The following is a 26,575-nucleotide window of genomic DNA, read 5'->3' on the forward strand; positions in this document are numbered from 1 at the left end:
TTAATTCGGCTTTGGTCCAGGTGGAACGGATCGGGTGTGTATGGGCCAAACGATCGTTGGAAGGAGGAGTACCGAACTATCGATGAAACTATTGAGAATACCAGAAGATGGGGCTCATTACACAAGAATACAACTATACAAGACAGTAAAACACAACCATAATCCAGTGTACATGCAAGGATGTATACGGAGTTTAGCCTCAACCGGTACAGTTGATCGCCGCCAAAATTCCGGCACTTGCATACACGGAAGTATAGGATACACACACACATCAACACTCAGCGAGACAACAAATCAAAGGACGCACACATATGTCTAACACATCAAACCACCAGCCAGCCCATCTAAACATCCGAGACAGGCTGAACGAATAAAACTAAATTAACAGCTGATTTTTATAAATACTCCCTCTGTTCTTAAAAATAAATAAGGGGTATATTGTTTTCTTTGACCGACCCTTTAACCTAATATTAGTCTATAATAATTATTTTTTAAATAAAATTGATACCATTGCATTCCTACATATTCAAAAGGAATTGCTTCACACGGTGATGAAGTAATCCTTACTCGAGGACTCGGTCAAAGGAAACAAAACATACCTCATTTTTAGGAACGGAGGGAGTATTTAGTACTCCCTTGATCTAGTAAGTGTTTCTGATTCAGTATAACTTTGCACTAAGTTAGTACAAAATTTGAGAGGAGAATAACAATTACTACATCTTTAAAACTATGACCTTTGGAACCACAAATCCACCTCAAAAGTGAAACACCTCTCGATGTGATGGCGGGATTGTGGATGTATAACCCGACGCACCAGACTTCAAATCCCAGTGGTCACAATTATGCTGTAGGGGTTTCCATAAAAAAAAAGATACACATCAAAATGCAAGTATACAACAAGATCAGCTAACAAGTTTTTTTTCACGCAAAAAAAATGTTTTTAATACCCGCAAAAAGAAACAAGTTTTTTCACGCATTGACAATTCTTTGGGCGTTCTAAAATTTCACGCAAAAAAAAAATTAATACCGCAAAAAGAAACAAGTTTTTTCACGCATTGACAATTCTCTGGGCGTCCTAAAAAAACAACTCTTTGGGCCTGAGTGTTTCATGTGGTCAGATTTTTTTTTTGGCAACTATATGGTCAGAGTTGAGATCAGGAACTAAAGGATGTGCTTCGAGATGACAACCCATGGTTTGTCTGTCATGCTACCACGCACGCTATGCAATACAACCGGATCTGCCTTTACAAACGAACCGTCCAAAAATACGATGTTCCTTCTTAGACAGAAAATTCGGTTGGATGGCTTTTTTTTTAGAAACTAGCAGAATGCCCGTGCGCTGCTACGGCACAGGCAAGCCACTTTTAGGTTTTTTTTTTCTAATGTTTTTTCTTGGGCCACACCCGTTTTCCTTCTTGGGTCAGCTTCTTCGAGAGCACCCAGCCCATGCTCGTATGAGCGCCCATGCCCGTCTTTCTCCTCGTGCCAAAAGCAGCACACGCGCGCGCCGGCCGCCGCAATCTCCGTCCTCGACGATGTCTCGTCGGCTCGTGACCCGTCCAGGTGCTCTGAATCGTATCCCACAGCCCTTCCCTTTCTTTTCGCCTCCTCAATCATCCTCCATAATCCCACCTGAACTGCCTTAGCGCGCGTTGTCGTAGCGGCTCCCGAGTGATCGCCGACGTGGCGAAGACACGAAGTGTGACACTGAGGAGTTTACCTAGGTTCGGGCCACCCGAAAGTGTAATACCCTATGTCATGCTTTTGTGCTTGGATTCCATTGATTTAAGAGTATTTACATGTTGCCGGGGGGTGGCTCCCCGGCTAGCTACTTGAACTCCTAAGAGCCTCTCAACTCTACCTATCTTAGTGTTACTATGTGAGGGTCTAACCTAGTCAGAGACGAACTCAGTCCGAAAGGAACCAGTGGGATGCGAACTGAGTCAGAGTGGCTCAGATCAACACGGCGGGGATGAGGGCTGAGAGAACGAGTCTGTTCCTCTGTTTTCTCTAAAATTAAACGGTGTGTGACAAGATGGAGCCTGCATGCGAGAGCCACCGGCTCTCGGATGGAAGGAGGCACCGCATGCTGGACCATATGCTGCATCGCAGGATCAATCTGCCGTTGCAACTACAGATAACGAGCATCACCAAAGCAGGAGAGTAAGGTCGAATGTATGAAGAGATATCTTTGGGCTTTTAATTGTGGTTTCTCCGCCGCGTCAGGGGAAGTATTTTTGTTGGATTAGGAAGGGTCTCCTATTGGGCTGCGCCAGGAGAGGGGAGCTTGGCTGTCTGGAGCAGACGAAGGAGTGGTTTGCGTGCGGGCGGACGAGGTGGGTCTCAGGGGCTTGACGAAAAAAAGAAAGGAAAAAAGGTGGAAAGGTCCGTATTTTTTACATTGGTATAGATATAGATATAGATAGATTCGGTGCAGGTAATGGGCCAGCTGGCTTGGTAGGCCTAATATACATGCAATTCTGGGGGCCCACAAATTTTATGGGATATATATAGATGGATTCGGTGTAGGTAATGGGCCAGCTGGCTAAATATGCCTAATATACATGCAATCTTGAGGGCCCACAAATTTTATGGGAAGTTTGACAGACGACGGTGAAGGAAACAGTCGGTATTTTTTAGATAGGTATAGATACGGTACAAATGCAGACGCTCACAACACGTCGGTTAATCCTGAAATAATATAGGAAAATGTGACACCCACGTCAAGTTTATGACTTGACCCTAGGTGCTGGGTGGTTCTCGAATCGTCTGCCTGGGAATCGGAATGATGTTCTCATCAGTGAGAAAATAGTTATATTCCAAACGTGGGCGCGAGTAGGACTATCTGTTCACGCAGAAGTAGAGAAAACATTAGATATCCTTGTTTGATATCCTCTCTACAAACATTCCATCGCATCAATTTCAGAAACAAATATTCTTGCTTACTCCTGAACGTGTCTGCGCAGATACGTAGGAAGGAAATTAATTAATGTCGTGATTGCTTGCCGGTCGATTTATTATCTCAACGTTAAGCTAGCTAGGTAGTACTCCAGTAACATGCACTGACCATTTGAAGCGCTATATTCGAATATATAGAAGCTATCTATCAGCTTCATGCAGATATCGATCGTAAGCCTGATGACCTAATATGGTTTCGTTCTGCCGACTCACTCTAGTACTACAACAACAACCGAATCAGCAGCAGCTATAGCTTTCCCCTACTCTTCTCACAACCGCGCGCATCCATTTTTTATGGCGATACAGATATGTCAAGCAGTGAATATATGCATGGGGCTGAGAGAGATCGACAGTTGATCAACTCACCAGGAGCAGATGATCGAGCAGCATGTGATCAGCTGGGAAGTTCGAGTACTTGACAAGTTGACAAGTCAGCGTGGGGTATATTTCCTGTTGGGCCGGCGAGGGACAAAGGTACTTGTTCTCCCCGTGGTGGGGCTCGCAGCCGGCAGCCCGTCGACAGCGCGCACTGTTCGGATAGGGCTGCGGAAAGGAAAAGGTTCGGTTTGGTTTGGTTGATCGATCGCAACCCCGGGACGGATGGATGGCCGGATGGCGTCTCACGTGCCGGACGCAGCAGCTATAGCAGCAAGCAAGCAATTGCAGTCCCGGCCGGGTCCCCCGTTCCGGCACGTACGCCGTCCGGTCCCGCGGCAGATCGATATATCACCTGTCGCGAGGATCGATCGAAACTGGGAGGAGAAAAGATTCAAGATGCTGGGCGAGATGCCGGGAGAAATATATGGGGATCGGCTTGCGCCGCGCTCGACACTTGGCGCCCTGGCCCCTCTCCCGGTGCGCGCATAGGCTTCAATTCCTACGGCGGTGCTGCCTGGTGCAAAGGCTTTTTGGTTCTCCTGCTGCTGCCCGGGCCGCTTTGTGTCTCGTCGCGCGGCCTTATCGGAGTTATCTCTGTCCTCTCGACTCTCGTATGCCAAAAGAGACGAACCCCCGGCCGGCCGGCTCATGATGCCATGATGGCCGCTCAGGGTGGGCGCAGTTCTGAGGTGGCAGTCTCATCGGGAAATTAAAGTGGGGGCTTGCGGATGGTGAAGAGGGAGGAGCTACTAGTACTAGTACGTACCTTGCCGGCCGGCTTTGCCCTGTCCCGGCGGGTCCGGGTTATATATCCATCTTTCGATCGATCGAGCGTGCGTTCCCTGATGTAACCCCAAATGCGCGACTTTAGCACCTGGATTATGTCCAACGGCGACAGCAATACATGGCGACATGACCGTGGGTTTGTACGAGTACTCTACGCCTGCTTGCCAGTGGGTGATGACTGTACGTACGTCTTGTTTTCGCGCGCGCGCGCCTCCACGTGGTCGTTCGGTCGGGCCGTGTGGACGGATGTCACCTCGTGGAAAGGTCAAAGGTGTGTGTGTGTGGCAGTTCTCGGTTGGCTACCAAGCATCGATCTCCAGCGTATCCTTTTCTTTCCCTGCCTCCGATTATTAGCTGATGTGGGCACTTATCGCTGCGATTTTATTTTATTTTTATTTCTAGCTGATCGGCATTACGCATCGTCGCACGTACGACTCATACTGTCATACAACGATATCGATCAACGGTGAAATTGACATGGTGGAAGTACGCCGAAATGGTGCACTGCGATGCTATAAACATCCGGAGGCATGCAGTGACACGATACCTTGTCAATCCTCACCGATCGTGTTATCTATGCAAGGTGATTAGATTTGTTCATTCATAACCTACATGCATGCTGTCTGCATGGTGATTGATTTTGTGCGTCAAGAATGCATGCCTAATCAGGTTTCGTTGGAATGGTTGTGCATTTTGCACTGCACATCTTCGCCGAGAGAGATGGTGGGGGCACCCACTTCGTTGGAGGAGCTGGTGCCGCCCAATTAGCCAGTGACGACAGTAACAAGCTTCTCGCAATGTGGTGGCAACTGCTGTGCAGTGGCGTATCCAGGAGGTGGACAGAGTGGTCCAGAGACCACCTTGAGATTTCCCCATACCGGCCTTACCACAGCAAAAATAGAAAATAAATAAAGTCATACAGATATTAGCATTGTTGGACAACTGGATACGCCCTGGTGTGGTGGCGTCGTCTCTTGCTACTACCAATGTTGCTGCTGTGAAGAATGACGATGGGGATAGGTCAGGCAAGACACCTGCGAATGCCGATGATTTGAGGTCCGTCGAAGCTGCTTCCGACAACAGAGTGTCTCTTCGATGAGTTATAAGGTGACACGAGAGGGATAGGCTATGAGGAGTATGTTTTTTTCTATTTTGCTGTCTTTTTGTGTTGTAATAAGTGAGATGTGTCTATTTACGACTTCAATAATATAAATATTTTGTGCATCGATTGATGCACAGGCCTGAGGGAATGCCCTCATTTAAAAAAAAACTATATTGTATTGTGCGATACTAATTTTGCATCATCTTATATCTTATCTATTTTCTACTCTTGGATACAGTAACTAGTTTACAGTTTGTTATATCCAAGATTTAAAAAAACTGTCGTGATTGGTAAACAAAAAACTAAAACCCTATTTTCTAAGTTCTAAAAGACAAAGTTGGTTTTGGAGGGTGATTTCCAAACTGACATTAACACATTGTTTGCGCTATGATTGAATTTGCTGATTATTAGTTATTAACCCATTGTTTAATTCTACTTAGTTAATTAATCGATATTCTAGTTCATTCTGCAACTTGTGTACAACATTTATAAAAATAAAAATCCCAACCACATTGGACTTAATTTGGAGTATATATACATAGATTAGGGCTCATTCGATTTGCGGGAATTTTAGAGGATTTTCACAGGAATTCAAAACTAAGGATTTTTCCTATGGGTAGCATTCGTTTCATAGGAATTGATGTTTTAGATTCCTAAGGATTGGTCTCAAATTGAACTAATTCCTAAGGATTCTACACATTAGGTGAGACCTCATTTAAAATTCCTAAGGATTGAAATGTGCATGACATCTCAATCCTCTACTTTTCCTATTCCATGATTTCAAAATCCTTCAAACCGAATAGGCCCTTAGTGAAATTACTGCACATTTTTGTATGGATATGTATTACAATATCGATGAAAACGTAGTAGCTTGCTTACAAAATTATCTGTATCTGATTATCCAACCCCCTGTAATCTTGCCCCAACAAAAAAAAATTGGTGTTGGTCTTTCCCTTTTTGTTTCTTGGTTCATAAAATAATTTTCAGAATTTCTATTTATTTTTGTCTATGTTTAGTCCGCGCCGGGGCAATATGGCTCTACAAAAATATATAAGTAGGTGTAGATTATTTTCCTTTCCTTCGGACATATGGTGCAATTTATAGCTTTGTTTCTAGTAAAGCTACTGTTGGCACTCGGTATCATGTATTGCATGAAAGGATACCTCAAATCTCATTATTTATTTTACATCTCTTGAAGGGAAGGTTAATTAACACTGTAATTGTATTGCATGTTTTCATGTATTGTATTACCGGTTATGCGTTAATTCTGCAAGTTAATTGAACAGTATATATATCGGAGTAAAAGAATCATGTAGCTATCTTAGTAAGGAAATATGTTAACCGGTAGAATGTACCACCAATATACAGACTTTACTAAATTAATCAGTGCACAACGGGGGAAATGGCAAGACTTTGTAAAAGCACATCTGCGTTGAAAAGTCCCATCCTTCTGAATCTACATTTTTCATCTGATCCAAAGTGCAGTATCATCTTTTGATTTGTGTTCGTGGTGGTCGTCATCATGATCATCATCTATTTTGAACTTCGTTGATTTGGAAATTAAATGCACCTTTTCCTAGCTGAAGATGCATGACCAATCACATACCCAAATTTTTGTTGCCCTCTAAGACTAGTTACCACTGACTGCTAGAGAATTACCCATGAAGCAAAATAGCAAATAGCAAAACACGCATGCATCTCTGAACTTCAATAGATCAACTAGTACTTGCAAACTGCTAGCTTGGCAAGGTTTTGCCATGCATTAATCAACGCTATGTACATAATTAATTAAACATGCGCGCGCGCGCGCACACACACTTAGAGATCAATATCCAGACTTAATTAACACTATGATCGATCACTAACTAGGATCTGCATGCAGTTGGTGTCCATGAGGACCATGACCATCTTACATGAGTCCATACAGGCTAAACCACTCGGCCACGCTAGTATCGGCGTAGGCGCCACCGTACTCGGCGTCAGGAACGTACATCATCAGGTCGTCGTTCCCCAGCATCACGTCCGCGCCGCCGGTGAAACCCGGCTGCTGCTGGTGGTGGCAGGTGCCCGTGGAGAAGGACGAGCTGGGGCTCCCGTGGTGGCCGGCGCCGTCGCCGGACGTCGCGTGGCAGCTCCCCGCTGATCTGAGCCGCGTGACCTCCTCCTCGATCACCCCCAGCCTCTCCTTCAGCCTCAGCACCTGCATATATGCCATATTGTTAAGAATCGAATCGACCGTCCAGGTAAAACAGAGGAATTAATTAGTTGATGCGTGCGTGGTCGATCGAGGGGCGAGAAGAGATGTGCAGACCTCGTTCTCGAGGTGGCATTTGTGGAGGATGGCGGCGTCGTGGGCGTGCTTGAGCTTGGCGAACTCCTCCTCGAGGAGCTTGCTCTTGTGCCGGGCGCGGCGGTTCTGGAACCACACGGCGACCTGCTTGGGGTCGAGCCCGAGCTCGGCGGCGAGGTGCACCTTGCGCCCGGTCTCGAGCTTCCGCTCCTCCCGGAAGCTCAGCTCCAGCATCTCCACCTGCTCGTCGCTCAGCCGACGCTTCTTCGGGTCCAATAACAACCCTCCGTCAACATCCTCGCACCTTGCTGCTGCTGCCCTCCGCCTCCTGCGCCGCGCTCTTGGCCTCTCCCCTTGCACCGCCGCCGTGCCTACACAAAACAGCATGGGGAAACGCATCAGAACACGGCCATGTCCTTGCAAGAGTACATTGCATGCGTAAAAACGCCCGGCCGTCGTTGATCGTGTACTACTACGTACCGTTGGCTCCGAGGAATGAAGTGCCCATGTAGGATGAGGCGAAGAGCTCCTGCTTGTCCATGCTTGGCCGGCCAGACGCTTGTTTGGAGTCGGAGGAGAGGGATGTGAGAAGGACGGTGTGTCAAGACGGAGTTTGTAGTGTAAAGAGGAACTGGATCGAGAGGAGCTAGGACCACCACTACAAGGCAAGACACACCAGTTGATGTGTGTTAAGTAAGGAAGGGGGTGCGTGTCTCGAGGGAGAGACCTAGGAGTAATATATATAGGTAGCACTGATGAGAGAGGTACGCAGCGCCGGCCGGTGGGGCAAAGCCGGCTGGCGGTGGCTCTAGGTGCTTTCTGAGCCAGACCGGGGATGGATGCGTACATGGATATATGGATGTGCATGTGAGGGCAACGGATGATCGAGCAACAGTACTGTACTCATTGGTTTTTCTTACTGTGCCATCTCACTCACTCACTCGCACTGCATGAACGTACCATGATTCATCAGCTCATTGCTCACTCTATACTCGCTGCTTACTCGGCATTTTGAGCCAAAAAGGTACTCCCTCCCCATGCTAATAGACTTATATATCTGGTGACCGGTACGTTTCTGTAAGTTTAGTTGTTTACACAGGCATACATGAGCTTAATTATAGCAAATTAACCGAACTGGTTAATATTGAATTGTTGCGCTAGCCATTTGAACCAAGAATCCGAACTGATGGAAAGGGCTACGCAATATATTATATTCTCAACACTCCCCCCACGCCTAGGCTATTTTAGTCCTTGGCATGGGTTTCGGTGTAGGCCAAAGAATCTTTTTTTTCAATACTGCATGAGCAGTGTTTTGAACTTGAGACTTTTTGGTTCTGATACCATATTGAATCGATGAGCTAGCCATTTGAACCTAAAATCCGAACTGATGGAAAGGACTAGGCAATATATTATATTCTCAACATTCCGCCTCACCTCTAAGCTATTTTAGTCCTTTGCGTGGGTTCCGTGTAGGCCGAAGAATCTTTTTTTTATTAGTGCATGAGCAGGGTATTGAACTTGAGACCTCTTGTCTCTGATACCATATTCAATTGATGCGCTAGCCATTTGAACCTAAAATCCGAACTGATGAAAATGACTAGGCAATATATTATATTCTCAACACCCCGCCTCACCTCTAAGCTATTTTAGTCATTTGCGTGGGTTCCGTGTAGGCCGAAGAATCTTTTTTTTTATTACTGCATGAGCAGGGTATTGAACTTGAGACCTCTTGACTCTGATACCATATTGAATCGATGCGCTAGCCATTTGAAACTAAAATCCGAACTGATGAAAAGGACTAGGCAATATATTATATTCTCAACACTCCGCGTCACCTCTAAGCTATTTTAGTCATTTGCGTGGGTTCCGTGTAGGTCGAAGAACTTTTTTTTTATTACTGCATGAGCAGGGTATTTAACTTGAGACCTTTTGGTTCTGATACCATATTGAATTGATGCGCTAGGCATTTGAACCAAAAGTCCGAACTGATGGATGGAAATGATTGGCCAATATATTATAATCTCAACAGTTAAGTCTTCACTTTTTATCCGGTTTTGATCGATCGTTATCACGCCAAGACTAACAATTGCCTTTATTCTCTCTCTCTCTTGCTTTGTTGAAGTAGGGGCCGGATGGCATTTTGGCAGCGCTTAATTTGGGGTTTAGTGGCGGAGGAAGGCACGGCCTCCCAGGCTAAAACAAAGAGAGCGGCTCGACAGGTGACAATTGCTCCCTGGAAAGGGCTCTCGCTTTCGTCGAAATGATCGGGGAGGAGATTCTCCCGGCCTAGCTCGACTGCTCGAGTACTTTCTTTGTAGGGTTAGCATGCTCTAACTGTTTACTCTCCATGGGTTAGCTTTATAAAGTTGCTCGATCTCCGATATAATAGAGCTTTTGCTAGCTAGTAATCTTTTTTTTTGCCTAATGACAAAAGTAAACACAGCAGTAGTACTTACTCGATTGGATATATAGAGAATTGAGCTGCCCAATGCGGCGACCTTTCTTTGGGCAAAAAAACTCACACTCTCTCTATTTCAAATTATAGCTGTATATGCAGTATTTTAGAGATAAAATACCACTTGATCCTATAGCTAAGCGAGCGGCGATCGAGGAAGGAAAGGTCTGGCCGTCCGGGGATCATGTCAAACCAAAGGCGAGCGGCGGAGGCGAGGGGCAGGGGGTAGCTAGCCCGGGAGACAAGGGCCGTAGGCATATGGGCTGCACAGGGGCGCCCGGACCCAACAGCAAAACAGTGGTATCTCTCCACGCGTCGACTTGCCACGGGCTGGCGGACTCCGCCCCGCGGGACCGCCCCGGCCCCGCGGCTCCGGACGTGTCGTCACCCGCGCGCCCCCCCCCCCCCCCCCCCAACCCCATCCGATCCCGCGCGCTGCTCGCCCCGGGATTCCAAACGCGCCCACTGCTGAGTGCTGACTCCGCCCGGCTGGTCAGTTGTTAATTCGGTAGGGATCTGCAGCGTGCTGCAGCTCGATCCATATCGGCGCAACTTGCGAGTATTCAACTCGCGAAACGTGAAAGCGCTACGTACGCTTTAACAAACCATTTTCTGCGTATTGTACGAAAGAACGAACAGTGCTACTCCAGTTTATTTCCGGCTAGCTCTGGTTGCTTAGGCAACAACCAGAGCTCTTTCCCATTTTATCTGAACTGTAAAGCTCTCGCACGAATAGTAACCTGACGCCACTAGGCCGGCCGTATCTTGGGTCGATTTGTTCGAATCCAAGCCAGCCACGACGGACAGACAAACCAGGCCAGCCAATCGATCATCCATCCACATGCACGACCAAAAAAATTCCATGGCCTGTGCCTGCCTGCATCGATCTGCATGCACGTTTTGCTTGGAAACTTTGGACAGCAGCAGCAGATAGAAAGAAGGAGGAGCATTTACATACGCCAACCCAACCAGCACGTATTGGCAAGTTCTTGGTGCCTTTCCTCCCCATGTTGACCAATGCCCTGTGCATTCGCGGTAAGGGTTATCTACTAGACTACTACTCCCTGTTTGGGATCTCGGGTCGCAAAGCCGCGATGAAAGATAGTAGCCGCCATGGACGTTCTTGGCAATGCAGGGGTCCGTCCGATGGGGTTGTTGGGCGCAAGTATCAACACGTAGACTTATCGGATCCGTATTATCCATGTGCGCTGTCGACCGTCGACTCTTTCTTGATTGCTTCCCCATCTCTCCCTCCCTTCCTTAATTTAATTTGGTCAGAACTTAAGCTGTGGATCGAGTGCAGTTGTATTTGGTTATCAAGAACAGATCAAAGAAATAGAACTCAAGCTCAACTTCACGTAGGGTAAATTCTTATCAGCGATTTTCAAGGAGAAATATGTCACTACAAATGGGCGATTTATTTAGGAGCAAAGTCACTGGGAAATGGTTGGTTGATGAATATATAAGATCAGCCCCAGAGCCAGCACGCGAATTGGGTTGCTGATCAAGGGAGCTAAGGAGACTAATGTTTCTTAATAGCAGCCATTTGCTGAGCTTAGCTGTATAAGCATGATTCTTTACACACACATCTAGGCTGGTTGCCGTATAAAGATTAGTATCAAAGGACAGCTGTCCAATGGAGAGCGAGCAAGCACAGGCTGGTTAGGAGATTAAACCCAAATTCTTGTGATCATCATGTGCTCGATTCCCCCCACATGCGTGCTAGCTTCATGACAGCGCCACTAGCTTGCTCTAATTATAATGCACTTATTGCACTAACTACAAATGTGACTAAACAAATGGAGGCGCCCTTACTCCCGGACAAACCACGCTCCTGCTTCCCAACTTCCAACTTATCTCCTTGGATCTGCCCAAAACCTGCAACCCATCATAGTGTGTCTTAAATGGCGATATAGTCAAGGCACCAAATTCCAGTCTTTTAAGACAAAAATGTGCTTAGCACAAATTGCAATGAACATGGTTCCATCTTACACAGTAGTACTGGTAAATTTTGGTACACATAGTTACTACAGCTAGTTTACTGTACTAGCTTATGTTTTTAGCATGTACTACTGCACACATATTGGATTAACTTGTACGTACGGAACCTAGATCTTCACGCGGACGCTTTCAAGTGTTAGCCTTATGAGGCACCCAACTTTAGCCAAAAAATCGTTCACCTTTCCTTGAATTACGCCACTAACCATGCATGTGATATGACCCACCCAAATCTCATTAATATAAACTCCATCATTTCAATGCCTAAGATATGATCGTCGATAGGTAGGTTACGCACTAAGAAATGGTGATTAGCCAGTAGCCATGTAGTACGTGCCGATGGCACGGCGAAACGTGGCGATCAGGTAGACATTTTGTCGAATATTTCTTCTTCTCTTCAGCCATAAGGAAATGAAAGAGTTGATACTCAAATTCAATCCGTACATGTTGATGTGATCAGGATGTGGTTGTCATAAGGTAGCGAACGAATCAATAGCATAAGTTAATTACTAACCTGTGCATTTCTGATGCCAATAAGGAAATGTAACAAACAAAGGTCTGTACTTGCAGAATCTTTGCAGGAATCTCTCTAGAAAAGAGATATATCTTTCCATAAAAATATGTATGAAATACTTTTTACACGACTTAGAGTGCATGATGATATCTGTAGGGTCAGACGTCTGCAGGCCCACACTTCTGAGTAGTGATTAACTTTAGATAAAAGTATATATTTAGTCTCTCGTTGGTGCAAAAGTAAATATTAGGTTCTACTCCCTCTGTTCCATAATTCTTGTCGAAATATTACATGTATCTAGACATTTTTTAGGAATAGATACATCTATTTTTGGTTAAATTTGAGACAAGAATTATGTAACGTAGGGAATACTTTTTTCCGTACATTTCTTCCCTCAATTGGTAAAAATTGGATATTTTTTGCTCTCTCAATCCACCCCTTGAGACGGTATTGTTGCTAGTATGCTGCGGTTTTGCCCCCATACTTGCCACATGTCCTGCCAAGCTGGCATAGACATTGACTAGGGCCCTTTTTGTTTGGCCTTCTGCTTCAGATTTTGGTACTTCTAGCTCTCTAAAGAAAACAATTCTTCCGTCTACACTTGAAGCTGAGAAGCACGTCGGGAGGTGCTTTCCTCCAGAAGCTGCAGGAGTGTTTTCTAGAAGGCTAGAAGTAAAAAAAGCTGAAACAGAAATCCAAACAAAAATGACCTAGGCCATTTGAAATCAAAGGATCGAGCCTAACCTCATCCATCCCTCCTCTAGTGTCATACCTATATTCATGACCGACACCAGTCCATTAATTTGTAAGACTATCATAAACTAAACCGCGGCAAACTTAAACATGGTCTGCCAATGGTCACGGCTAGCTTAATTGGCAGTTAATGTGGCAAGTTTGGGTCAAAACCGTGTCACACTAACAACAATACCACTTTGGACATGTCGAGGGACCAAAAAATTCAATGGTTTTGCCAGTTAGGGGACAAAATGTATACAAAAAGTTTAGTGACCAGATGTGTATACTCTTACACCAACGGAGATATCAAAAATATTATTTTCTCTTAATTTTAAAGGCCTCTGGTTTGAAGTGTTTGACCAGAAACCCACAAGTAGCGGCATGCTCAAGGACTCTGACAAGTGTTATAGCGTCGTTCCACCTCATGAGGCTTGCCATGCATCTTTCCCCAGCTGGGAAATATTCGACTGCTCCATACTCAATCTACAATTCGTCCACGGGGTGTCCCTCCAAATGGAACTGTTGCATCATAAGCCCTCATGCATGCCTGTATCACATGCATCAAAATTATTTTCAAATGTCATTTCTCAAGAGAGTCCGAGAACATGGTCCAAACCTAGATCGGCACCATTTTTTTCTTGTCCAAAGATTTAGAGGGGTTTGCTTTCCGTCTCGGTCTAGTGGCTAACCATTGCCTCCTCCAATGGCCTTGCAAGGAAGAGGACTTGATCCGGACGATCATCCTTATCACTGTCAGATAGCTTTGGATTGAGCGCAATGATTTTTTTATTAGAACGAAATGGTGCCGCCTCCTTTTTTTCCGCAAATTCAAGGATGAGGATAGTGCCTTGTATTCTCGCGGGAGAAAATGATCATGATACTTAATAAGCAACCATGATATGTATATAGTTTGTATTTTGAGGGTGGAAAGGATTTACTTTTTTCTTATTATTAAAGGAACCCTACAGTGTATGGTGAATGCTTTGCCCTGGCCGTTAGCAGCCATTTACGTAAATATTTGTTCTTTGCTTCATTAGTATATTAGGCAAAGTTTTGCCTTATTTTTAACAAAGGAAAGTGCTTGGCTGGTGGTTAGCTCCTAGACTAAAGATGAACTAGTAAAACACGACTTATATATACTCCCTCCATTTACAAAGAATGGCACGCACGCATTTCAAGATTTTGTTTTGACCGACAATTAGACTAATGATTTGAGGCTTATGTGTTACAAAAATTATATCATTGGATTCGTATTTCAAAAACCTTCCAACGATATAAAATTTGTAACATATAATTTACATACAATTGGTCTAATCATTGGTCAAAGTTCGACCTCGAAAAACGTGGGCGCCATTCTTTGTGAAATGGAGGGAGTATTATCTTTTGTGTAGAAAGTTGCTTGCTTTTAGCATGAGATGCGCAAATAATATATATACCTGACTATTATTCGCGCATGCTACAATCCATCTACGTGTTAACCCTTGCCTAAACGAAACTGTTTTCCCGTACGCAGCTCTTGGAATAAAACACCGTAGACAACATCTATTTTTTGTACAATGAAAATGCAAAGTTCTTATAAAGTTAACAAGAAATTTGCATGTGTTTTTAGAACACAACGGTCGGTTCCTGCGATTCGATTAGAAGAAAGAATTGACCCCGGAAGTTTATAAGGAAAATCGGGGCTAAAAACCATAGCTTATTCAAGTAAAACCATATGACAAGTAGTTTGCATTTTGGTTGACAGACCCTCACATCAAAGGGAACAATAACTTAATCTCTACTTGACTAGCTGCTTTGCTAGCTGTGTTCACAGTGTCATCGTAATGAGAAAAAAGGGGGGTTAAAGCCAATGACACGGATTACTAAAAAAAGGCCAATGACACGTACTCTACAGGACCACACGAGTAGTTTGCTACTACAAAGTACCGACGAATCAAGCAAATCAGATCAAATAACATGCAAAACTTGTGGCCATCTCGAGCCGCAACAGTTGTTTAATTACTCAAGCAAACGGAGCTAGCTAGCCAGTAAGATAAGCAAAGCAAAGTAGTGTGGTACAAACCTGAGGATAACTTTGATTAATCGGGAGCTCCGCTGTGGCCGCCACGAAAGTGATTCGATTCTCAAGTTAAGCATGGGGCACGAGGCACACCGAATCTTTCCAGATCTTGATGAAAATTAATTACCTTGGATCCGAAGCTGCATTTGCAGTTGTCAATTCTTCCGGGTGCAACAACGACACTTGGTGCCGTTGCCATGGCCGCTTACACTTGGCATTGCTTCCAGACCGGGAGCATGTAGTACTAGCAAGCAGGCATGTCAAGTTAATTACTTCTGGGGTTTTAACTCTTAACTCTTCTGCAAAATTACTTTACCTAGTGCTTCTGTATACGGAGTACCATGTAGACCAGCAAAAGGACGTACACTTCTGTATACTGGTATCACGGAGAAACCAAACCTCTTCCTTTTTGATAGACGTAGAAACAAAACTGAAACCAAGTGCAGAAGGACTAGGAAACCACAAGCTCCGGTGTTTTTCATCTTCCTAGAAGGGCCAGCTGCAGCTTGTGCGGCCCAGGAGGGCCCCGTACGCGCTTGGCGCATGGGCCATTCGAGCCTTCCACTTCGGGACTGGACCTAAATTTGGGCCTAATTTACATCATTGGCAGCCCGTGAGCCCACTCGAAGGAAACATGGGCCGGCAGAATCAAACTCTACAACGTTAGTCTTCTCCGCGAAGACAGTAGACAGGAACAGACTTCTGTCAGAGAAAGAAGAAAAAAACCGACACCCTGATAGTGATAGGGTTACAGTCTCACAGAGCCATCCATTCCCTGTCACAGTGGCCGTTGGAGAGAGCATAAGTGAAAGAGATAACTGCTGGATAAGCTGTGTTGTCAGCCAGTGACAGCCTACATGTATGTGCATACTTACCGCTCGGATGGATGGTTTCAGCCTTGAGGCGTTGAAAGATGAGAGCCGAGTGCACGAACGAACGTTATCATCGATATGCCAGTCACCTGGACACGGCTTGATTTGCTTGCATGTTGCTGTCAGAACTCAGAAGGCGTGCTTTTCAATCAATTCGCATATATACCGGGTCCGCCAGCCAGCGCACTTAATTTCGAGATGAGATGGCAATCCATTCAACATCAACTCGAATACTAATACTTATTCGGCGTTCCAGTAGTAGCTTAATTCCGCAGCTACTGTTTCTGAATCCCGCAGGCCAGCGGTTGTCTGAACTATGAACTCATCTAGAGCAGCGGCAGATCACCTCCAATTTGGTTTGAAGCATCCAACCGAGCCGCTAGATTTCGAGACGGACGCCCGAGATTCGACGATCGAGCTAGCGTGACAGGGGTGCGGCATACGATATACTCGCTCTGTTCAAAATTCTTGTCGTGATTTTAGTTCAAATTTATACTAAAACAACGATAAGAATTTAGGAACGGGAAGAGTACTTTCACAGCCGAACTTAATCAGGTAAACTAAGTTGGTTTTGGGCATGCAGTTGGGTGGAGTGACATGACCGACCCACGATCGACCGGCCGGGTTTCTTGTCCAAGCGTGCATGCCAGGTACACGGCACAAGGCAACGCCGATGGATGGCCTGGATTGTGCAAGAAGTAGCAGAAGTGTGACCGGCCGATTCGACTTGATCTTTCACGTCCCCATTTACGGAAAAGACTTAGCGCCACGTAGAGTCGGTCGTATTACAAAAGCTGAGCCTTTTCGAAGGCAGGAATGGCCGGGGTTTTTCCGTATCTAGAAACGCTCCGCAGCCACACGTTTCGGGGCAGCGTGACCTGGGACGCCAGCTGCAAGTAAAGCGCAGACAATGAAGTGTAGCTCGTTTTTGTTTCTGTTTCTGAGAAGCAAATGTGCATCGACTTCTGATAGAAAAATCATAGTGACCCGTATTCGGTACGTTGAATCGTTCTACGGAGAATGTTACGTCCAGTGCGAACCATCACGCAGTATTACAGTAGGATGTGAACACGACAGAGTCCAGCCAGGTACGTGTTGCTTTGGTTCTCAGGAAAGGAGTGGCTTCTGTCTAACTACTTGGGGTTTCGCTTTGGTACGACGAGGCTACCCGTGTTTTGAAAAAGCAGGTTCCCCATCCTCCACACGCGCATATATAGCACATTCTAAAGGATGGTGTGGTGAACTGACAGTGTAGCTTCTTCAATTACTGGTGGTGCTTTTTTATAGGACTTCGGAGTTCCGAATAATTTGATAGAAGAAACATTCATTGCTAATTTACCATGAACAGTAGTGATGCATCTTCTACGTTTTCTTCCTTGTTTGGTTCAAATCTCCGTTTACTGGGTAAATGCATTTTTATACTTTTAAGGTCGGTTAAAAGAGATTTCTTTTCTTGATTTAGTTCTCCTTTAAATGAAAATTGGAGTTGCACAGTGAGTCACACGTGCGGCTAGTTTTATTGTTTTCTCTTCCGGTTATCTATATTAGAAACTTTATAACTAAAATTAGCGCACGTCTTGCGGAAAAAATGTTTAGACTTTCTGTAGAAACATGTGAACTTGGATTAGGTTGTTTATGAGGACCTCACTGTGATATAGAGATGCAAGCGAGATCCCATATATGTTCCGTTTTCTCGGATATTTGTGATCGGTGCCACTTCTATAGAGACGTAAAATCCCATAAGAATTCAAACTCTGGATAACAAAATAATCGTCTCCAGCTCCATACTTGGATTATGTTTTCCCATCTTTACTCACCATAAGCTTTTTTTTTTGCTGTTATAGATTTATGCCTGTGGTAATATCAAATACTCCCTCCGGCCGGAATTACTTGTCGAAATATTACATGTATCTAGACACTTTTTACACATAGGTACATCCGTATTTGGACAAATTTGAGACAAGTAATACCGGTCGGAGGAAATAATTGTTTATCTACTCCCTCCGTTTCGGTATAACGGACGGATCTCTGAATTTCCATCCCCCCCCCCCCCCCCCCCCGCGAGTACTTGCATACCTTGCTAACCTTTTACTTCCGCCTTAGCTTAAAAAATGTAGACCATACCCCCATTTCTGTTCCTTTACTGTAAACCACCACCAACAGAAGTCCTCAATGCCGTTGTTGGCAGGTTTCGTGACCTCAATTTTTTTGAGGGAAATACGGTAGGTTAAAAACTACTGCAAATATATTAAGAAAAGTTCAAGTACATGGAAAAGGATGAAAAAGAGAGCTAATTAAATGAATCAATCCATGCCTTAATAGCTAAATAGCTCATCTTTCTCTTTGCTCTGTGAAAGTCCGCTTGAGCTCGTCCTTGAAAATTTTCCTTCATCTGTAGAGGCTTGGCCGCACATAATTGGAAATATAGTCATTCCCGACATTCCAAATGCTCCATGCAATGAGGGTGGATATCTCCATGTGAAATGGAACCTTTCAGCATATGCTTGATGGCAGTAAAGTTCTGATGAACATTTAGCTAACTAGAAAAATTGGGACAGATATATTTCCAACAGATCAGCGCAAATCGAATTCAAAGAAGATATGATACCTAATCTCTAGGTGAAGACCATTGCAAAGCACACATATGAATGAGGGAATGGTGAAATTCTTCTTCTGAAGCATTGCTCTTGTGTTCAAGCTGACAATTAGCATTAGCCATTTGTGCTTAAGCTGACAACAAGATTTCGAAAGCCAATTGAATTTAGATGGGATATCAATGTGCTGAATAAGTGATCCGTATACCAATAAGGTACTGAATCCCTGCTTAGTGCCATGGCAAGATGAGATGTCCATTTCAGGATCAAGTTCCCAACGCATCTCTTCCGCCATTGTCAGTCCCAACTCACTGCCGCTATCATGCACAACATCAAATTGGGTGCTATATTTCTAGCATGGGGAATAAACTAGGGAATTTAGGGATTCTGGTACCAAAAGGGGTTGAAGACAGGATTTGGAATTTGCGAAGCTTCGCAAATTGAAAACATTTCGGAGAGATTTCTACAAATTTAAACGGTTGTCCATCTCCCTCACATGTGTGCAGCGTGTCTCCCGTACTAATCATCTTGCCTACGTGGCAAAAAGCACGGTCCAGATCAATATTTGGACAGAAGTGAATCCGTAAGCCAAGTTTAATGTACTAATTTAACAAAATGCAAGACGGGGGTTGAAGTAAACATATGTGGCAAGTTTAAGGGCGAGCTGTGCATTTTAATCATATGTTTCCAAAATTAGATCTTTCAGTCAAAATTAAATTGCTAAAACCTTTTATTTCCTGCCAAAAGTCTTTAACGATTTTGCGTTTTGTTTTTTGTCTTTTTTTTCGAAAATGGAAGCTTAAATTGATCTCAACGTTATATCGAGCGATACAATCAAAGAGAATCACACCTCCGGCCTCTGCATCGAGACGCACACAGCCAAAGTAGCACACCACAAACTTATTACATCAAAAGAAATATAACGACTCCAAGCAGACTCAATGCGGCCACTAGACCGCCACCCATGATGGCTGAAAATGTCCCTGGCCACTTGCTCCAGCTTGCTGCACGCCATCAAAGCCAGTTGGCGATCCGCTGGCTTGAGTAGCGTAGACCAAGTACGGAGCCAAAGTGTGCATGAATATAACACCTGCATAGGAGAAGTTAATTTCTTGCAATTAAAAACATGATCATTTCTGCGTAGCCAAATTGCCCAGCATAAAGCTGCAGCCCCAACCAAAATAAGTGCTCTCAATCTATTACTAACCCCACGTAACCAAGACCCAAACATATGAGGAACATCACGAGGGGGATAAAGATTAGAAGGTATTTGGACTATTGACCATGCAGATCGAGAGACGTGACACCAAAAAAAGAGGTGTACAATAGTCTCATCCTCATGACAGAAACTGCATTTTGAACTACCCTTCCAATTCCGCTTTAGCAGGTTGTTTTTAGTTAGAGTGACCCCGCGCCGCAAGAACCAAAGGAATATTTTTATTTTGAGAGGAACCTTTAACTTCCAAATCCCATCGTTAGAATTCGGTATATCAGAGTTAACTAAAGCATGATACATTGACTTGACCGAAAACAAACCACTAGGGTGAAGGTTCCAACGGAACTCATCCCGACCTGGGGACAAATTAACATGGACAAGGCGATTCAGGAGCTTCGTCCAGGCCACCAGTTTAGGTCCAACAAAGCTACGTCTGAAGGACACATTCGGTGGGAAGGAGCGAGAACCTGTGCCGAAGTATCATTAGTGAGCCACCTAGGGCTCATGACATCAGCTCAGAACTAGTTGGCTTAGCCTAAAAAAAGTTGGCTTAGCCTAAGCCATTTCATTTTATATAGGGCATGGAAACCGCATAGACGTGAGCAAATCTTAGTCATGGGCTATCGATGGAGGCAACTGAAGTTTGGCAGTGACAACCCAAGGATGTAGTTTTATCAAATGAAAACTGAAAGAGTGTAGTTTAATTCAACAAATTCTATTATTTCTTAGTCATGTTGAGAACCATCTGATCAGGTGTTTGAAATTCGTGTCAGCATAAACGGGTGAGAAGATCACCAATGTTGACCGACGAAAGCTGTTTCTAAGTCAGCTGAAAAATAGTCACCCATGAATTTATCAAAGCACGACACAAGTAGTTTGTGAAAATTACCTTGTTACAGAGTTAAAAAAATGTAACTTTGACCACCGTTAAGTTTTTTTTGTTCTTGCCTGTGGAAGCCTGCACTAACTAAATGTTGTAAACTATGCTAAGAAAGCCTAAATGTCGGAGATTAATTAACTGTTTTGTTCTAGACTTTATCTTAATTCTCACGATCCATGAATTCACATTATCTTTGCGTGACACCTTACGTCTTCGCTTCACTGATTGGGCAACACAAGAACGTCACGTCAAACCAATGGAACGGTTCCCTTTGTACGACCTGGGTCCAGAATCTCGACACGTTCAATCTCCTATGTTTTACCCTATAGGAACGCGACATGCATGTTCGGCGAAAAGAAAACTGTGGGCTGACACAAACAACGTATGATGGGCACCACCACCAGTTTGCCATTCCAGAAGGGCACTAGCAAGTGTCGAAGAACTAAAGAAAAAGACCTCGGTCTGGATAGAAAACATGTAATATGCCGTTGAGCCTGTTGTAGTCCCTGAGGAAAGAAAATGACAGGAGTCTGACGATACTTTTTAAGGTTTTGCTGTAGTTGTCTGTTCAACACCGAGTCTTTACTTAATAGTGACTGCCTCTCACTCTCCCTCTTATTTTATTTTACAGGAGTGACCTCTCTCTCTCTCTCTAAAGTGCAGCTATGGTAATTGCACTTATCCTTTTTGAGCGAAAAATAGTTTTCAATTATGAGGGCTTTACTCTCGACCTCTGTACTAACATAGACCTGTTTGTATTCGGAGGAAGGGAGTGAGAAGGGAAATGAAGGATCTGATTCGATTATATCGTCCGGGATACCCTATATACTGGAGTAAAAGGCTGGCCAATTCCAGAATTCAGTGCGTCAATCAATTTAGGCAACTTTGGCTCCACATCTAGAGGCAGCCCCAGGTCCCTCCTAGATCAGCATGTCTGCTTTCGGATCAGGAATTCGTGTGTTCCCGCAGCATCAGAATGGAGCAAGAAACTGTACCGCTGCAACAGCTAGTACGCTAGCAATTGCACTTGCCGCCCTGACCTGATCGTCCAAACAAAATGCCCCGGTTGCGATCAGCCGGACCACCGTCCACCGTGCGAATGATCCCCTGGTTTCGTTTATCACAGGTGCTCTTGTGCCGTGCTTCTGCTCCAAACACTCTTCGGAACAAAAGAAGTTCACATCAACATGGCACACACACACCTGAGTGACCTGATGGCAATTTTTTATTTGAAAAGATGAATTTTCAATTGAATCAGTGATCAATTTTGACACGGACATTTAATAGGAGACGACAAGTGATTGTCAGTATCAAGTAAAAGACGGCTTCTCGCATTGCACTTCGGAGTAGTACATGTAGAGAAAACACTACTACGACGATTCTCAAAAGCACAGGGGCTCGCAACAGAGTTGGCCGACAGCAACGGCGAAAACTAAGAAAAACCTTTTCCATGCTGCCCTGGCTGTCTCGATCTCAGCCTTTCCTTTTCCGAAGCCATCCTGCAATCGGCGATTTGGCACCACAAGCTATCGGTAATAAAGGCAACTACTTACCCCTGTGACCTCGTTGCATTTGACAGGAACAGGTCTCACCAATGTTATGGCTCCAACTTGCAAGGATAAATTCTCTCTATAGTAACAGCTTTTAATTTAGACAGGAGAGTAGGGGTATTGGAAGGGTAGATCTATATACAAGTCTGCAGCTTACACAGTTGTAGCTTCTACTACCAACATCAGCAGCTGAAAGAATGATGAACCAAAGCAGAAAAATCCCCTAAGGTTACAAAAAGAAAACCTCACAGGATTGTACGGCCGTTGGTATTCCTCTTGGCCTCCTCCCATGGAGCCTGCACAGACCCCATGTCCAGCTCTCCTCCAACCATCAATGCCGGGAGGCCACCATTGGCCGTGGAGCCGCCCATGGTCCCTCCGATACCAAGCCCAAGAAAGTCCAGAGTAGCAGGCTTGGGACCGAACAGTGGTGATTGCCCCATCATCAAATCTGGCAACCCTGGATTTGCACCGTTGTACGCGAGGCCAAGGCCAAGACTGCCAGACAGCATTGGCCTGGGCTCCATATCCATTAGCTGATTACTCCGGTGGTGCCACTGCTGTGCACTGTTATCAACGAACATGCCTTGTGATTGCTTGCATGGTGGCGAGTTATCGATGTACCTTCCATGTGGCACCTTGGATGGTGGCGAGCTATCGACATACCCTCCTTGCGGCACCTTGGATGGTGGCGAGCTATCGACATACCCTCCTTGCGGCAGGTTGGGTAGTGGCGAGCTATCGATGTACCTTCCTTGAGGCAGCTTGGCTAGTGTGGGGTTACTGATGAACTGTCCTGGCATTAACTTGGATGACGGTGAATATTCAACAAATCTTCCTTGAGACAGATTTGATGGTGGCGAGTTACCGAAGAACCTTCCTTGAGGTAGATCAGATGGTGGTGAGTTACCCAAGAACCTTCCTTGAGGTAGATTAGATGGTGATGAGTTACCCAAGAACCTTCCTTGCGGCAGATTAGATGGTGGCGAATTATGGCAGAACCTTCCTTGAGGTGGATTGGATGGTATCGAGTTATCGAAGAACCTTCCTTGAGGTCTTCCTTGATGTTGTTGGGATGGTGGCGAGTTATCCATGAAACTCCCTTGAGATAGCTTGGAATGTGTCGAGTTTTCGGTGAACCTCCCTTGAGGTAGCTGGCATTGTGTTGGGCCATCTATAGACCTTTGAGGTGGCCTGGATGGGGTTGATGTGGAGGAACTTGCAAGCCCAAATTCCTTCAAGAAAGACGAGCTTGACTGAGAAGCTCCAACCTCAGCAGCCTTCTGCAAGAGTGCAGTTGCGGACATGTGCGGTGCTGGAGGTGGAGCAAAGGAGCCAGGGTTGCTTGCATTTGTTTGAGGGAACGACGGTGCACCAATCGCAAGGCAAAGGAAGGTGGGATCGACACCAATAAGATCACGCAGCGATCTACTCTGGGGAGTGGCGCTTGTCGTGGCTGATGCAAACAGCCCAGCAAATGTGCTAGTCGTTGTTGCTGGTGCAATGGAATTGGAAGCACTGCTGATTGAGCCACAACTCGTGCCACGACCATCTGTACCAATGGCATCCGAGGGTGCAGGCAGAAAGCAAGGAAGCATCGGGGTATCATTATCTTTATCTGGCAGGTTGGAGTCCTCTAGCTCAGTGCCATCGTATTGATCAGCTTCATGGAAGCAAACATCTTCATCTCCCTTGTCTTCCTCCTCTTGCTTGACATCCATAATTGACTCAGCAACCACCTCTGTCTCTGTACCATGTAAACAAACACAATATGAAAGAACAAGTCACTCATCAATGTTGGTTGAATGATCAAAAGGCCAGCCGAATAAGGAATGAGACAAGAATCATGCCTTCCTTTTTTGTTACAGCAATAAGAAGATTTTAAGGAGCACGAATTTGCTATAAATCACACATAGTCTATCTATAGATAGTAAGACACACAACAAAATGCAAAAATAAGCATACCATCCACATTTGGCACCACTGCCACTGGCTGCTGCTCCTGTGGTGGTGGAGATGGTGGCGATGGACTGCGCTGGGGCTCCTCCGTCGCTGCCTCGACGCACTGAGGCTCGTCCACCTCGGCCACAGCAGAAGTACCATTATCCTCTTCTCCCCCCTTCTCCTCATCCTCAGTCTCCTTGTCCCGGTCCACATTCTCTTCCCCCTTCTCCTTGTCCTTGACCACATTCTCCTCAACCTCCACCAAATCAGGAGGCCGAGGTGAAGGCGGTGCCGGAACAGTGAGAGCTCTGCCGGTCTCCTCGACGAGGGCGCCGCAGAAGGCGCGATGAGTCACGAAACTGTCCCTCCTGAACGAATCCAGCACGCCGGGTGATGAATGAATCGAACAAGGATGCAAACACTTGGGACGAGTTGGAATTGGGGAAAAAGAAGAAAGCCTAAAAGTAGTGGAGTACCTGGTGAAGAGGGTGCCGCAGTCGCAGCGGTACTCGCGGGTGCCGCAGGTCTTGGCATGGGCCTTGAGGTCGGCCTGGACGGCGTAGCGCTTGCCGCAGCGCGGGCAGGCCCACCGCTTCTCGCCGTGCTTGCGGCAGAAGTGCTTCTTGATGCCCGTGAGGTCCCCGAGCGCGCGGGCCGGCGAGTGGTGCACGCAGCCAGGCTCCGGGCAGACGTAGACCCTCCGGCGCGGCGGCGCCGCCCCGGGCCCGCGCTGCCGCAGCCGCCACGGCAGGTTGTGGCCCCGGCGGTGCAGCTGCAGGTTCTGGTCTCGCTGGAATCCCTTGCCGCACACCTCGCACACGAACCGGTTGGTGGCCATGAGCGTCCCCGGAGACAGCGCGATCACCTCCGCGTCCGGGTCTGCACGCGAACACGAACACGAACACACACAGGCAAGCAATCAATCAATCAGATCAACAGAGTTCGCGCGATACCAACAACCACCCCGCCCCCTTCCCCTAAAGAAAAGAAGAAGAAGAAAAAAACCAAGTCTGCGCTCTCACCTGGCGTCCCCGGGAGGTTCCTCTTCTTCTTGGCCGGCGCCGGCGCCGGCGGCTCCGTCGGATTGGGCGGCATCTCCGCTCGATCTGGCGCCGCAGCCGTTCCCATGAGCTCGCCCGCCTTCCTCAGCTCCCCCTTATCCACCATGGCCTGCTCCAGCGCATAGTACTCGCCCCCCTTTCCTCGCTTCTCCTCTCTGCTCGCTTGCTTGCTTTCGATTGGGGGAGAGAGACGGATGGGAGAGTCAGAGCAGGAGAGGCATCGGGATGAGGAAGGGGCGTTCCTCCGGTCCGGGTGGGGGGGTTGTACTACCGCGGGGTGCCAAGCCAATCCGGCACGTTGGCTTTCCGGTGTGGGGTGGGTAGCGTCCCGTCGCCGCCGTCAGATCCCGCGCCGCGATGCGTGCGCACGTGGTCTCCTCCATCCTTCACCCCCATTTACTGCCCAGCCTTTCTGGTGGTGCCTCCCTCGAATCCATCCAACACAACACACCCTCCGAAATCCCCACAGAAAATGACAATCGCCCGTGTCCAATCGCTTCACCGCTGTGCCGTCCCTCCCCCTCCCTGAATTCCATGTACGTACGTGTATTATTCCCGTATAAATACTGTAGTACTCCCAGTGCATTAATTAGTTATACTTCCAGCATAGCACTGCTCCGTATAAGAGATTAGTACTGGACTACTCGTACACCAAGTCGATGCTGGGGATATTTTTGGAGACCACGGGAAGGAAAGGTACTAGCTAGGGCAGGCAGAAGACCAGAGGGTCCGTGTTCCTCCAGGCCAGCGAGGTGAACCACACGCGGTCGGCAGCGGTTGGATTGGATCTCCCGGGGAGAAGTCGACAACGACGCGGGCCCAGGGCCCAGGCCCAGCTAGCGCGGCTGCTCGGAGATCGCCGTTATCCACATGGCGGTGGGGGTTGTCGTGTCGCGCCTCACAAAAACCGCGGCGTATGTCCATACGCCCAACGGCAACGGCGCCGGACGTACTCGCTGGCGTGGCCGGGAGCTCTAGCAACGGAAAAGAGAAGAAAAATAAGCAGGGAAAGAAAAGTGAAGTCGGCGGGTTTTTATAATCTCTGTGTGCTCGCGACGCAGGAACTTGTCGTGTTGAGGGCTTTGACGGTGGCGGATAGTAAATTCGTCCTGAGCTGAGCCACGCTCTCTCCCTTTTTCCTTTCCCGTTCTTTTTTCTTCTCCTCTTTGCTTGCTTCTCGCAA

General features: G+C 46.2%; 2 protein-coding genes across 2 annotated transcripts; both read right to left on the bottom strand.

Moving 5' to 3' along the window:
• Window positions 1-6,921: 6,921 nt before the first annotated feature.
• On the bottom strand, window positions 6,922-8,304 carry LOC100839491 (homeobox-leucine zipper protein HOX14). The gene is made up of 3 exons (XM_003562772.4): window positions 7,995-8,304; window positions 7,536-7,885; window positions 6,922-7,424 (listed from the first exon to the last, which is right to left on the bottom strand). The coding sequence occupies exons 1-3, from the start codon at window positions 8,053-8,055 to the stop codon at window positions 7,134-7,136; spliced, it is 702 nt and encodes a 233-aa protein (XP_003562820.1). The 5' UTR covers window positions 8,056-8,304; the 3' UTR covers window positions 6,922-7,133.
• Window positions 8,305-22,364: 14,060 nt separating this feature from the next.
• LOC100839795 (protein indeterminate-domain 1) lies at window positions 22,365-25,674 on the bottom strand. The gene is made up of 4 exons (XM_003562773.4): window positions 25,354-25,674; window positions 24,808-25,210; window positions 24,353-24,699; window positions 22,365-24,134 (listed from the first exon to the last, which is right to left on the bottom strand). The coding sequence occupies exons 1-4, from the start codon at window positions 25,496-25,498 to the stop codon at window positions 22,633-22,635; spliced, it is 2,397 nt and encodes a 798-aa protein (XP_003562821.2). The 5' UTR covers window positions 25,499-25,674; the 3' UTR covers window positions 22,365-22,632.
• Between the last annotated feature and the right edge of the window lie 901 nt (window positions 25,675-26,575).

Source organism: Brachypodium distachyon, chromosome 1, assembly GCF_000005505.3.
Source record: "Brachypodium distachyon strain Bd21 chromosome 1, Brachypodium_distachyon_v3.0, whole genome shotgun sequence".
NCBI classification, from domain to species: domain Eukaryota; kingdom Viridiplantae; phylum Streptophyta; class Magnoliopsida; order Poales; family Poaceae; genus Brachypodium; species Brachypodium distachyon.